Source organism: Bombina bombina, chromosome 5 (assembly GCF_027579735.1).
Source record: "Bombina bombina isolate aBomBom1 chromosome 5, aBomBom1.pri, whole genome shotgun sequence".
Classification (NCBI taxonomy): Eukaryota; Metazoa; Chordata; class Amphibia; order Anura; family Bombinatoridae; genus Bombina; species Bombina bombina.
In genome coordinates this window covers 1,003,719,080-1,003,734,864 of record NC_069503.1, presented here as the reverse complement: position 1 = coordinate 1,003,734,864, position 15,785 = coordinate 1,003,719,080, and the positions used below count along the sequence as shown (strand labels likewise).

Sequence of the window (15,785 nt, the reverse complement as noted above, 5' to 3'; positions counted from 1 at the left end):
CAACCTTGACAAAGGAAAGTGAGTTTTGAATGATTGGTTTCCAATGTGAAATGAAAACCTTAATGAATGTAACATAACAGTAGAGTATATAGGATATTTTCCCCTATACTTAAAGCAAATACCAGTAGACCTTCCTGTTTATGTGATTGATTGATCCAATTAAAGGCTGCACTGATTAATACAAGAAATGGAACGGCTGAGATGCTGTTACAGTCTTAGTGAATCTAAGGAAGGGTGGTTTAGTAGAGTATGGTATAATAAAAACACAAACTGGGTTTTTCAAATTACTAGTGTGGAGTTTGATGGGCAAAACGTAATTTTTTTATGGTTACTGTGATCAATTTACTGCAAATGTTTCATAGCCGATTAAACCTTGTACATGTTTTAAAGGGACAAGAAAATAAAAATGTTTATTTCATGATTCATATAGCACATACAATTGTAAACAACTTTCCAATTTACTTCTGTTACCAAATTTGCTTCACTCTCTTTGTATATTTTCATGAATGAGCAGCAATGCACTACTAAGAAATAGAGTGAAGTATCTGAAAACATCAGCTGAATCAAAGAAAAAAAGGCATATATGAGCAGCTACCAATCAGCAGCTAGCACCCAGTAGTGCTTTGCTGCTCCTGAGCATACCTATGTAGGCTTGTCAACAAAGGATAACAAGAGAATGAAGCAAAGTAGATAACAGACGTAAACTTGAATGTTATATTAAATTGCATGCTCTATCTGAATTATGAAAGTTTCATTTTTATTTTACTGTCCCTTCAGTTTTATTGAAAATGCACCATACCAATACTAAATTGTAGCAAATATCCCTCTTTAGAGAGTTAGTATCAACCATGTAAAAGTTAGCAAATTACATAGCAAGCAATGACACCAACATACCTGTTCAAGTACATCAAGTTTTAATTCTAGTTTGCTGAGGACTACATCTCCTCCCCAGAGTGACAACTGCAAATCAGAAGGTTTCAAATTCTTAATGTAGCGGTTCACATAGCTCATCAAAATAGGAGTCACATAGGACTCCAACATGGTCAAAATATTTCAGTCTTCACCCTTCGATAATCCTGTATTTGATTAAACAAGACATATTCAATATTTAAACACCAGCAATGTACAGTATTTCCAAACAAAAGTGTATAGATAGTGATAACATTGATTAAATATTGCAAAATATTTGTACTTTACAAATGATTTCATAATTTAATCAGATATTTTACTAAAAACTACAAATATTTAAAGTCATAGACGTCAAAATGAAACAATCATGTCATTTTAAACAGTCAAATTTACTTTATTATCAATTTGAATCTTTCATATTGTATCCTTTGTTGAAAAATAGTTACTTTGCATGAGGGCATACCTGGGTAGCTTCACAAAGGCAGCAATGTATGCAAAAATGTTATATATACAGTGTTCAAGACACATACATGTTCCTTTAGTAAACCGTCATTGAAACAGTTAGTTGCAATAAAAGTGAATTTAACTGAAATACATTTTACTTTTCTTTAATTTTACGGCCCAAACAAATCAAGGAGCTTTAATTTTATCTTTTATGCCATGTTCCTTTAGAAGAAATAAGTGACCCGTTTGTATCAAGGTAAACTTCTTGAAAGTCCATATGATAAATCAAAGTGATATTATCAACATTTAGAAAGGAGCCAGGTATGTGAGGCAATGTAATTTGCGTTAAAGGACATGACACCCAAAAAATGTCTTTCATGATTCAGATAGACATGAATGGTACTGTTCATGTATAATAAACACACATTGAGTAAAAACGAGAGACTTGTATATGAAAGTTGTTTAATTTTAATTTAAAAATAGTTTTTAAGAAATATATGTACACTGCATACTACAGTACTACTTGATGGGCACAACCTCCAGTTATTTGGGGGACACAAAGTTTTTTTAAATCGAGGCAAAATTAAATACCGATATATGTATTGAATTCTATAAATACTGTGACACTTTACAATACCCTCTTTTAGATGCAAAGACATATAGGTTGTCAGTTATGAGTTTTCGCTAAACTGATATCCCCTGGATTATACATTTTAATATCAATCCTTGTTTGCACAGCAATAAATTGTGTTTCAGATTATTGGGGAGTAAATTAAAACGTGTGAATTCGTATTAATCTCCCATTTCTGTGAGTACATTTTATTTTTTTACTGCAGCTGCTACTTCGCATAAGAAGACTAAACAACATGCACTCACTCAGTACACCACACTCACTATTCTCGTGGTATTCCACATGCACTCGCAGTTAATGTAGTTTATGCTGTAATGAATTCATATGGAATAGGTAGAAATCAACAATCATCCCGGTCATGTTGTGTTTTCTCTTAATGTTGCTTTAACTCCATCGCATCCCATATGTCGGGGTAGGAGTTAATGAAATGGCTGCCAACGTCGCCCCCTCCCCGTCAGGACTGCAGAGGTGTTAGTGTGAACTGAACCACTCAAAGGATACCAGCCGATGCCCGCCACATACAGTGCCTGCCAACGTGATTGTAATAACACTTCCTGGTGTGTGCAGCCGGAGCTGACGTATCATGTACACAAAAACACACCCAGAGCAGGATCCGGCCATGTGACACTAACATGGCGGCGGCCACTGACTGAAACAAAAAATACAACGTTGTGGTTTTACTTGTTTGGGAAGTTTGAGACGCACTGGTTAGCGAGTGCAAGAACAATATTTTTTTTCTTAGTGTAAATCCGTATATTCAGGAATAGGAGATTTAAGAATCTATCATTTTACTTAATAGGAGATTTAAGAATCTATCATTTTACTTAATAGGAGATTTAAGAATCTATCATTTTACTTAATAGGAGATTTAAGAATCTATCATTTTACTTAATGGCTGTTTCCTTTTTCCGTTCTGGTATTTTTTTTTTATTAATGCAGTTAAAGAGGCAGTCACGCTGCTGAGCTCGTGTGAACCTTTCAATGTTTATTATTCACCAGAGGGTACAAAAGAACAAAGCAAATTTGATCAAAGAAGTAAATTGAATATATATATATACTATTTTATTTTTTAATCTCTGCTTCATAAGCAATGGACGTTTAATTTGGGCTTCATTTGGTGCACAACAACATTTACAATATGTTTTGTTCTTTATATTATAGTTAGGTACAAGGCAGAGTTAGAGAATCAGTATTTTTTTGTATAGATGCTTGACATAAGGAATAAAGGGTGCTATTAGTAACGTCCTGACCCTAATTAATCTTCATATCTGCTGACTAGTTTTAGCATGCAAGTGATTAAATGAGCATTTAACCGTTTTCATCTATAAAAAGTTTTAATGGGTCACTTGTTAAAGGGATATTCCAGCCAAAATTGGAAACCACATGGGTGCATTTCGGTATTGAACAGAAGAATTTTTGTAATATACATGTATTAGCAAAAATGCTTCTAATAAAATCTATGGCTGTTTCAAAAGTGTTCCGTGCACCAGCATTTTAAACACAGCACTTGCTCTGAGAGCCTAAGGTTCTTGTACCATCTGGTAATGACTCAATTTGTTCATTGTTGATATGATACAAGCCCCACTGATGATCTGAGAAGCTGCATTATTTAAAACTTGGGTACAGTGACAATATCTAGCTATGCTTCACAAGCACGTGCAGAGAAAAATGTTAACATTTAAACTGTGATAACTTTTACTAGAAGCATTTTTGCCAATACAAGTATATTGCAAATATGTTTCTATTAAAAGATGTAATAAATCTATGTGCATTTAAATTATGACTGGAATGTCCCTTTAATAAAGAAATGTTTTATGTTCTTGCTTGCAAATGTGTGTCTTCATTCTCTAGTGCAACTATGTGACTTGCAGCTATTAGTACACAGAAATATACATTGATAGTTTAATACGTTTTTTTTTTCTTTTTTTATTAAGGAAATATATCATGTATACAAGTCACAGAATAATACATAATTCCTTATTATTTTACATACTTTTTTTTTTCACATAGCACAAAAAATAAACAACATAACAATTTCAAACTGTAGTGATAAACCCCTGCGGGGGCAGCCTGGGATGTAGTTGCCCCCACTGGGGAGAAAGTTAGAGCAATCAAGTATAATGTTCGAAAGGAAAAAGAAGGGGAAATCTCCCATCCCAAGTCTATATCAAGGGACCTAGTAGGGTGCATCACGTAGCGCTAGAAGATAAGAAGTAAGAGAAGGGGAAGAGGAGACGGAAGGAGGGAGTAAGAAAAGGGATTATGAAGAGATAGGTGGAGGAGGGAGAGAGAGAGAAAAAAAGGGGGGAGGGGAAGGAGGCAGAAGGCAGTCAGAATCAAGGGTATGGAGGGATTGCAGACCATCTAGGGAGGTTTAAGAAACCATGTGTTCCAAATTGCCCAGTATATATCCATACGGTCGTTCCCATTAAAGAAGCCCTTTTCCATAGAAGCTAGGTAGTCGATAAATTGGGTAATTTGGTCAAAGTTAGGGGCCTCTAGTTGTTTCCAGGACCTGGCTATACACACTTTAACTGCAGTTAAAATTGTAACTCCTAAAACGTTTTGAGGTTTCTGAAGATCTTGAAGTCCAATATGTAGTAGGGCGAGAACTGGGGTTGGGGGCAACGTCATACCTAATTCTGAGAGCAGGGAAAATGCTTGTCTCCAGAGGGGGGAGATCTTTGGACAGGTCCACCATATATGGAGATCTCTACCTGTTTGTCCGCATTCTCTCCAGCACAGTGAGGAGGCCGTGGGATAAATCCTGGCCAGTTTGTGGCGAGTCAGGTACCATTTCAAAAGGACTTTAAAGTACGTCTCAAGATATGGGATGCGATGTATAGCATATTTAGAAATAGTAGTTGCATGTTCCACGTCAAGAACAGAAATCGGGACATTCATCTCTCTACCCCAGGCCCCAATTTGCCAGGGTATGTCCTCACTGTAATCACTGAGCAAGATGAGATGGTGGTTCGTGAGTGGTCTAATCAATTTGTTCCCAGTTTTCCAGCGTTTTTCCCAGTTAGTACTTTCTCTCAAATTTGTCTTGAGAAACCCCCAAGCCTGACAGAAGCCCAGCATTCTAAAGCCTTCAAATGAAAGCCACTTGGGGGCAGAGACTACAAGTTCAACAATTTGCTTGGAGGTAAGTAAACTTTTTTGACAATATAGATCACCTACATCCACAAAATTCCAATCAGTCCAATCTTGTACATGGATGTCTGGAAGGCCAATCATTAGTCCCTTTAGGCCATGGATAGGCGAAGGATGTGGAGCGATTCCCTTATGATGTGTGAGTCTATGGCAAGTGCGGCAGTTGTCGAGAATAATATTGTTCGTAAGTGACAAATCTGGCAATCTATGTTTAGGTACCGATATCAGGTCACTTAGTTTAAGGTCCCCAGGGAGGAGTGCTGTTTCGAGGAGATACCACGCTGGTTTCTCTATGTTGTTACTCCATCCGGCAATATGAGTAAGGCGGGTAGCATCATGGTATAAATGAATATTTGGGAAGGCTATACCCCCTTTATGGATTGGCAGCTGAAGAATACGATTAGCTACTCTCGGCAGCTTCCCTTTCCATACATAGTTGCTAAATATAGAGTGTATTTGGGAGAGATACATTTTTTAGTTCGTAGAAGGTATACACCTGAATAAATATAGAATCTTGGGTAAGATGGCCATTTTCAGGGTGGCAATCCGTCCCATCCATGAGATTGTGAAAATACCTTTTAATCTTGACAGCCGCTCCAGCTTCCCCCGGTCGTCGCAAGCCTCTTCCTACGTCAGAAATGACGGATCGGTCATCCTCCAATCACGGCTTCCCCCCCCAGGGAATCAGCCGGATTCCTCATTTTAGACCCAGAAAGAGGCTTTGCGACAGGCGGAGGAAGCGATGCATCGGCTGTCAAGATTAAAAGGTAAGTGTTTTCACAACACAAGTGAAATGTAAATTTTGATGAATTAAAGTGCCCCTGTTTTTAATCGAATTTTTAAAAACCGGGCACTTTATCATCAAAATTTACATTCACTTTAAGTGTAAAATGTTTTTTTTTTTTGTTTTGTTTTTTTTTAATTCAAGGCTTAGGGGTCGATTTATGAAACTGCGGCAGACATGGGCGCACATACGTGCCCCTGTCCGCCGCAGCTTGCCTCTGGCGGGCTGAATTCCGCTGCCGGAATTCAGCATTGCAGACGAGTGCTGTTTTGCTCCTGCGTGCAATCCTGCCCACACACAGCCAATCACGCGTGGGCAGGAGCTGTCAATCTCCCCGGTCAGACGAGACCGGGGAGATTTAAAATCGCCACCTCAAGGTTAAGGAAGCAGCAGTCTGATGACCACTACTTGTTAAAAACAGGCTGCAGGTTCTCTTGTGAGAACCTGTAGTCGTAGGCAGGCAAAGCCTGCCGAGGGGTGCGATAAATCGATCCCTAAGGGCCTGATTCTGAGGGGTGTGATAAATCGATCCCTAAGTGCCTGATTCTTAAAAACCAGAGTTGAGTGAAATTAAAGGGACAGTCTAGTCCAAAATAAACTTTCATGATTCAAATAGGGCATGTCATTTTAAACAACTTTCCAATTTACTTTTATCACCAATTTTGCTTTGTTCTCTTGGTATTCTTAGTTGAAAGCTAAACCTAGCATTTTTCAATTTTCTTACCGTTAAAGGTACATTTAGATAGAACATACAATTTTTAACAACTTTCTAATTTACTTCTATTATCAAATTGTCTTCGTTTTTTTGTTATCCTTTGTTGAAAAGCAGAAATATAAGCTCAAGAGTGTGCACGTGTCTGGAGCACTATATAGCAGCAGTTTTGCAACAATGCTATACATTAGCAGGAGCACTAGATCGCAGCACTATTTCCTGTAATGTAGTGCTTCAGGCATGTGCACGCTACCTAGCTAGGTATCTCTTTAACAAAGAATAACATGAGAATGAAATAAATTTGATAATAGAATTAAATTGGAAACTTTTTAAAAATTGTATTCTCTATCTGAATCATGAAAGAAAAATTTTGGGTTTAATGTCCGTTTTACATTTCTGTTGTGTTTGTGTTTAGCTGTAATTTTCCTCTTACTCATTTACTGTACTCACACATATTATATACCGTTATTCTCGCCATTAAATGGACTTTCTAAAGATATCATTATTTTCATCATATCATATAATTTACTATAAAAAAATTATATTAAAAAATGATGAAAAAATGGAAAAAACACACTTTTTCTAACTTTGACCCCAAAATCTGTTACACCTCTACAATCACCAAAAAACACCCATGCTAAATAGTTTCTACATTTTGTCCCGAGTTTAGAAATACCCAATGTTTACATGTTCTTTACTTTTTTTTGCAAGTTATAGGGAAATAAATACAAAATTAGCGATAGTTACATTGTAATACTGATATCTGTCAGGAATCCCTGAAAAACCTTTCACATGTACAGTATATATTTTTTTTTTTAGTAGACAACCCAAAGAGGCCTATTTAACAAAGGTCTCTCGGACCTGATCCAACAGTGCGGATCAGGTCCGACAGACCTCGCTGAATGCGGAGAGCAATACGCTCTCCATATTCAGCATTGAACCAGCAGCTCTTGTGAGCTGCTGGTGCAACGCCGCCCCCTGCAGATTCACGGCCAATCGGCCGCCAGCAGAGGGGTGTCAATCAACCCGATCATACTTGATCGGGTTGAATTGCGACAATTTCTGTCTTTAGACCGCTGCTTCATAACTGGTGTTTCTGGCGAGCCTGCAGGCTCACCAGAAACATGGGCCCTCAAGCACCATCTGGTGCTTGATAAATGGGCCCCAAAGTATTGATCTAGGCCCATTTTGGTATATTTCACGCCACCATTTCACCGGCAAATCCGATTAAATAAAAAAAAATTGTTAACTTTTTCGCAAACTTTAGATTTCTCAATTAAATTATTTACAAACAGCTTGTGCAATTATGGAACAAATGGTTGCAAATGCTTCTCTGGGATCCCCTTTGTTCAGAAATAGCAGACATTTATGGCTTTGGCATTACTTTTTGGTAATTAGAACGCCGCTAAATGCCTCTGCGCACTACCCTTGTATTATGCCCAGCAGTGAAGGGGTTATTTAGGGAGCCTGTAGGGTTAATTTTAGTGTAGTGTAGTAGACAGCACAATGTATTGATCTAGGCCCATTTTGGTATATTTCATGCCACCATTTCACCGCTAAATGCGATCAAATAAAAAAAATTGTTAACTTTTTCACAAACTTTAGGTTTCTCACTGAAATTATTTACAAAGAGCTTGTGCAATTATGGCACAAATGGTTGTAAATGCTTCTCTGGGATCCCCTTTGTTCAGAAATAGCAGACATATATGGCTTTGGCATTGCTTTTTGGTAATTAAAAGGCCGCTAAATGCCGCTGCGCACCATACTTGTATTATGTCCAGCAGTGAAGGGGTTAATTAGGTAGCTTGAAGGGTTCATTTTAGCTTTATGGGCGAATTATCAAGCTCCGAATGGCTTAAGGCTCGCTGGAAACAGTAGTTATAAAGCAGCGGTCTAAAGACTGCTGCTCCATAACTTGCCCGCTACCTCTGAGGCTGCGGTCTTCAATCCGTCCAATCCTATACGATCGGGCTGATTGACACCCCCTGCTAGCTGCCGCAAATCTGCAGGGGGAGGCATTGCACAAGCAGCTGACAAGAACTGCTTATGCAATGATAAATTCAGACAGTGTATGCCCCCTTGCACGCTCTCGTCGGAACTTGATCACCACTGGCCGGAACTGCTCCAGCAATTGGCTGCCCACCCGCCTCCCTCTTATCCGTCCCAGAGAGGGCCACAGAGTGGCACTCTCTGCATCGGTTTGCTTAAAAGGGTATTGCACGATGCCTCAATATTGAGGCATTGCTGCATTACCCTGGAAGCGATCACGATCGCTTCCAGCGCTTCATACCCCAAGGGACGTGCCAGGCACGTCCTTGGTCGTTAACGACCATTTTATTAGGACGTGCCTGGCACGTCCTTGGTCGTTAAGGGGTTAAAGAGACATGAGATATGATTTGGATAGAGAATACAATTTTAAACAACATTCCAATTTACTTCTATTATCTCATTTGCTTCATTCTTCAGATATCCTTTATTTAAGAAATAACAATGCACATGGGTGAGCCAAGCAGCAGCTTCTGAGCCTATTTAGATATGATTTTCAACAAATGATATCAAGATAATGAAGCAAATTAGATAATATAAGTCAATTGGAAAGTTGTTTAAAATTGCATGCTCTTTCGTTCTAACTCACAAAAGAAAAAATATGGGTTTTATATCCCTTTAAATAGGCTGACCATATTGCCGCTTTAAAAAGGGACACATGAAAAATACATATGTCAGGGCTGTTTTCAGGGCTCTTTAAAGAAATGTTTTGTATAAGAACCCTGACATATGTATTTTTCATATGTGTCCCTTCTTAAAGCAGCAATATGGTCAGCCTACCTTTAAAGGGACACTCAAGTCAAAAATAAACTTTCATGAGTCAGATAGAACATGCAATTTTAAACTTTCCAATTTACTTCCATTAAAAAAGTGCACAGTCTTTTTATATTTAAAGTTTTTGAGTCACCATCTCCTACTGAGCATGTGCAAGTATTCACAGACTAAGCGTATATGCATTTGTGATTGGCTGATGGCTGTCACATGGTACAGAGGGAGTGGAAATAGACAATACATTTTAAAATTGTCAGAAAAAAAATCTACTATTCATTTGAAGTTCAGACTAAGTGCTAATGCATTTTCTTGTTATCTTGCATGTGTTGATTATGCAAATCTACTGTGTTGAATGGTCCTTTAAAGTGAAACGTTTTCACTATGGTTCAACATCTTTTTGCTTCTAGGTAAACATTCATTTTCTTGCAATTAAAGGGAGAGTCAAGTCTAAAATAAACTTTCATGATTTAAATAGGGCATGTAATTTTAAACAACTTTCCAATTTGCTTTTATCCCCAATTTTGCTTTGTTCTCTTGGTATTCTTAGTTGAAAGCTAAACCTAGGTAGGCTCATATGCTAATTTCTTAGACCTTGAAGGCCGCCTCTAATCTGAATGCATTTTGACAGTTTTTCACAACTAGAGGGCGTTTGTTCATGTGTGTCATATAGATAACATTGAGCTCACACACGTGAAGTTACCTAGGAGTCAGCACTGATTGACTAAAATGCAAGTCTGTCAAAAGAACTGAAATAAGGGGGCAGTTTGCAGAGGCATAGATGCAAGGTAATTACAGAGGTAAACGTGTATTATTATAACTGTGTTGGTTATGCAAAACTGGGGAATGGATAATAAAGGGATTATCTATCTTTTTAAACGACAACATTTCTGGTGTTGACTGTCCCTTTAAGTTAGCGTACTGTGAATTTTGAACAAACTTCACCAACATACATCTAGCTAGATAAATCAGGGCTCCATGATCAAAAACTCACTGGCATGGAGAGAAATCACACAGAATCTTTGGGGACTTTTTTAGAGTATTATATTGTACTATATATGGCTTTTCTTCACATCTAAAACTCTGCTTAGCGAGATGAACAACTCTCAAGTTAAATTTTCCTTTCAAAAATGCTTTTGAAGGACCTTGCAGTGCTGACAATCCTTCTTAAATTGTCAGATCGGAGCGCTTTAGATAAAAAACTCAACAGTATGGAGATAAACCATCAGCTTAATTTACTGTGAATTATATTGTAAAGTGCATCTCCTTAAAGGGCCATTGTAAACCAGATTTTTCTTTTCATAAATGTTTTGTAGATGATCCATTTATATAGCCCATCTGAGAGTGTTTTTTTTAATAACATTGTGCTAATTTTAAGACTCCTAACTGAGCCCCAAAGTGTCATATGTATACACTTGTTTACAGTCTACTTCTGGCTTCTGTTTGTCTATTCAGTCTTTTTATATGCGGGGGAGGGGGAAAGTGTCTGCTCCTAGCCCCCTGGGTGTCCCAGCCTAACCTCATCAACAGTGCTAAACTTGGAGCTTCTAAGTACGTTTTTAAAAGGTTTTACACTGGATTTTTAGATCAGTATCTGTGCATATTTTTCATTATAGTATTGTCTATTACATGCAGCTATATAAAAATTAGTGTATACTGTCCCTTTAACATAATGTGGCATACAAGTATTCAGCACATCGTTCCATATGTTTATAGCATGTCAAAATATCCTTCACTTGGCTAAATAAAATTTAGATACGTTAGATTAGTCCCAATGTAGTTAAAATAGTTTAAATTTGCTCTGTGCATTAGTTGAGATTTTATTAAAGCACAGAAGCCAGAAGTCTTTCATATTTAAACATCCCACTGCATATGTTTCATTGAACCATTAAACATATTAAATCTGCAAAATGTAGAATCAGATTTACAGCATATTTTATCATTACTAGTAGGAACAAGGTACCATATTGAAACCATTTTACAATAGTAATTAAGGATCTTAGACCAATCATCTTCAGTAAAATATCATTTTAACTCATACCCCCAATTTAACATAGCTCACAATTTATCTTCATAAGTGTCATTAATCAGATGAGCATATAACTCAGAAGCCAGAGATAAAACCACTTCTTATTCAAAAAAAGTATTTTTCTATATTTACTGACTGTAACGGCCAAGGGGTAGATTTATTTAGCAGCGAATGCTGCTTTCTTCGGAAGTTAAGAATCAGCGGTCATAAGACCGCTGCTCCTTAACTTCTGGTGGCGGACTGCAATCATCCCGATCCAATATGTTCAGAATGATTGATACCCCCTGCTAGCGGCTGATTGGCCACGAGTGTGCAGGGGGCAGCATTGCTCAAGCATTTCACAAGAAATGCTTGTGCAATTTTAAAATAGTATTCTCTATCTGAATCATGATATTGTTTAGTTTTAGATATTACCTGTTTACATTTTGCAACAAGTTGAAAGTTCTAATCATGTTTATATATATATATATATATATATATATATGTATATACACAAAAGTCACCATTAAAGGGACACTCAAGTCAGAATTCAACTTTCGTGATTCAGAACGAGCACACAATTTTAAGAATATTTCCAATTTACTTAATATAATACATTTTGCACACTTTTTCAGGCAGCAGCTCCTACTGAGTATGTGCACAAGCTCACAGGGTATGCATATACTAGTCTGTGATTGGCTGATGTCTGTCACATACTACATGGGGTTGGCATATGGGAGAAAAAAAATACTACTTTTGTAAAATTCAAAATAGTCTTATTGCATTGTATTTTTATTATGCACATGTTAATTATAAAAATTCTACTGTATTTAGTGGTCCTTTAAAGACTGTATAAATGTATGTAGACAAGTGATTTAATATAATTTGTAACAGGATTAGACTATACTACTGCTTTTAGAACACTTCTCCTAAGAGGTGGGAATGAATTCATCCTTGGATTTTTCAAAGTGGTACAAATAGATTTGCATCAATAGCTACAAACGTTCTAACCGTATGGAAGTGACTCTGACCATAAACAATAAAGTTTAACATGAGTGGCATCACTTCATTATGGTGGTGCTCATCATGAAAAGGTTATTGCCATATTTGTTAAAGGGACAGTCTACTCCAGAATGTTTATTGTTTAAAAAAGATAGATAATCCTTTTATTACCCATTCCCTAGTTTTGCACAACCAACACTGTTATATTAATATACATTATACCTCTTTGATTACCTTGTATCTAAGATTCTGCAGACTGCTTCCTTATCTCTGTTCTTTTGACAGACTTGCATTTTAGCTAATCAGTGCTGACTGATAAATAAATTGACAGGAGTGAGCACAATGTTATCTATATGGCACATATGAACTAGCGCTGTCTAGCTGTGAAAAACATATAAAAATGCACTAAGATAAGTGGCAGCCTTCAAGGTCTTAGAAATGAGCAAATTAGCTTACCTAGGTTTAGCTTTCAACAAAGAATACCAAGAGATTAAAGCAAATTTGATAATAAAAGTAATTTTGAAAGTTGTTTAAAATTACATGCCCTATATGAATCATGAAAGTTTAATTTTGACTAGACTGTCCCTCTTGAGAAAGACCGCACGGTGGCGGTAGAAACGCGTTGAGGCTAGATTTGGTATATCCAAGAACCGCATTCACCTCCGAGCATCAGCGATCAGGATACACGCTTCCAGCTGCAGTCACACGTGGGACGTGAGGATGTACGCTGTGAACGTTTAGGATTGAGTCACGCTGGTGGAGGTCTGCTGACATTAAATAGACTTACAGGGATTTGAAATTTTAAACTTCTTTCGTTTTTTGACTTGCTGCATGGATTGTTTGAATTATTTGATGTGCATTAAAGATCATCTACATTATAAGTGCAACATAGTAGTGTTGTGTGTCTATTAATAATACACTACACTTGGGGGTCGATCCGATAAAAATCGTCGCCCGCAAAAGTCGGCGACGCCAATATTTGCGCGGGTTTGGTATCCTATATACGGCGTAACCTAGAAGTTACACGCGTATATTTCTGCCGTCGCCCGTAGTTTTTTGGGCCATAGGCAGGTATACCAAACCCGCGCAGTTTGGTATCCAATATACAGCGTAAGGACTTACGTGGCGAAAATGGAGAAATCTTACTCCATTTTCACCTCGCCACAAAAAGCAGCCGTAAGAAGCCTTACGCTGACTATTGGAGCCCCGTAACTCCCTAAACTGGCTGCTAAAATAAACCTAACACCTAACGCATGCGCAATGTCTATCTCCCTGTCAACCGCGATCTTCTAAAATAAACCTAACACCTAACGCATGCGCAATGTCTATCTCCCTGTCAACCGCGATCCCCCGCCGCAATCCATAATAAAGTATTTAACCCCTAAACCGTCGCCATCTACATAAACTAACCCCCTACTGTGAGCCCCTAAAACCGCCACCTATCAGCCAATCGGAATTCGGCGGACGCCATCTTGGATGACGTCATTTAAAGGAACCTCATTCGTCGGGAAGTCGTCGTGCCGGAAGGATGCTCCGCGGCGGAGGAGCGAAGTAAGAAGATTGAAGATGCCGATTTGCTTGAAGACGTCGCCGATGGAAGAAGACTCTCTGCCGCTTGCTTCAAGACATCGCCCGGATGGATGAAGACTTCACTGCCGCTTGCTGGAACACATCGCCTGGATCGGTTCAGCCCGGCTGGGTGAATACAAGGTAGGGAGATCTTCAGGGGGTAGTGTTAGGTTTATTTAAGGGGGGTTTGGGTTAGATTAGGGGTATGTGGGTGGTGGGTTGTAATGTTGGGGGGTGGTATTGTGCTTTTTTTTGCAAGCAAAAGAGCAGTTTTCTTTGGGGCATGCCCCCACAAAAGGCCCTTTTAAGGGCTGGTAAGGTAAAAGAGCTTTGAACTTTTTTTAATTTAGAATAGGGTAGGGAATTTTTTTATTTTGGGGGGCTTTATTATTTTATTAGGGGGCTTAGAATAGGTGTAATTAGCTTAAAAATCTTGTAATCTTTTTTTTATTTTTTGTAATTTAGTGTTTGTTTGTTTTTGTAATTTAGTTTAGTTTATTTAATTGTATTTTTAGATAGATATTTGTAGTTTATTTAATTTATTGATAGTGTAGGTGTATTTGTAACTTAGGTTAGGATTTATTTTACAGGTAATTGGGTAATTATTTTAACTAGGTAGCTATTAAATAGTTAATAACTATTTAATAGCTATTATACCTAGTTAAAATAATTAACAATTTACCTGTAAAATAAATATAAACCCTAACATAGCTATAATGTAATTATTAATTATATTGTAGCTATCTTAGGGTTTATTTTATAGGTAAGTATTTAGATTTAAATAGGAATATTTTAATTAATAATATTAATATTAGATTTATTTTAATAAGAGTTTAGTTAGGATGTTAGAGTTAGATAGGGTTATTATACTTAATATATATATAATATAATAACGATATTAACTATATGAACCCTAATATAATTAGGGTTAATATAGTTAATATATATAATATAATAACTATATTAACTATATTAACCCTAATATAATTAGGGTTAATATAGTTAATATAGCTGGCGGCGGTGTAGGGGGATTAGATTAGGGGTTAATACATTTATTATAGGTGGCCGCGGTGTAGGGGGATGTAGATTGTAGGCAAAAGAGCAGTTTACTTTGTGACAAAGCCCCGCAAAAAGCCCTTTTAAGGGCTGGCAAAAGAGCTGTTACTTTGGGGCAATGCCACGCAAAAAGCCCTTTTCAGGGCTATTTGTAGGCTTAGACTTAGGTTTAGTGGTAGGGATAGTTTAGTATTTTAGGGGTTGAATAATTTAATATAGATGGCGGCGGGGTAGGGGGATTAGATTAGGGGTTAATAATTTTAAAATAGATAGCGGCGGGGTAGGGGCTCACTTTAGGGTGTAGATAAGGTAGATGGCGGTGGTGTTAGGGGCTCACTTTAGGGGGTTATAGATTTAATATAGCTGGCGCCGGTTTAGGGGTTAATAACTTTATTAGGTAGCGGCGGTTTAGGGGTTAATACATATTTTATTGTTAGGCTAGTGAGGGGGGATAGCGGATAGAGGGTTAGACGTGTCGGGCTATGTTAGGGAGGCGTGTTAGACAGTGCGGGTGATTTAGACTTTAGTCAGGTTTTGTAGGCGCCGGCAGTTTCTAACGTGCCGCAAGTCACTGGCGACGCCAGAAATTTGTACTTGCACAGATTTCTGGACATCGCTGGTTTGTCAGACTTACGGCACGTTAGCATCTGACGGCGCCATATATGGGATAGCTCGAGTTGCGAGCTGAAACTGCGGGCGA

The 15,785-nt window shown here is 37.7% G+C and overlaps 1 protein-coding gene across 2 annotated transcripts in view; it reads right to left on the bottom strand.

Annotated features, from left to right (window-relative positions):
* VPS13B (vacuolar protein sorting 13 homolog B) overlaps positions 1–2,528 on the bottom strand; it is a 1,996,594-nt gene extending 1,994,066 nt beyond the window's left edge. For both annotated transcript variants that reach the window (XM_053715243.1, XM_053715242.1), the window contains exons 1-2: positions 2,248–2,528; positions 895–1,076 (exon numbers count right to left, since the gene is read on the bottom strand). In XM_053715243.1, coding sequence (XP_053571218.1) covers positions 895–1,041 — 147 coding nt within the window. In that variant the 5' untranslated portion in view covers positions 1,042–1,076; positions 2,248–2,528. The remainder of the gene's footprint in view (positions 1–894; positions 1,077–2,247) is intronic.
* Positions 2,529–15,785: the final 13,257 nt, after the last annotated feature.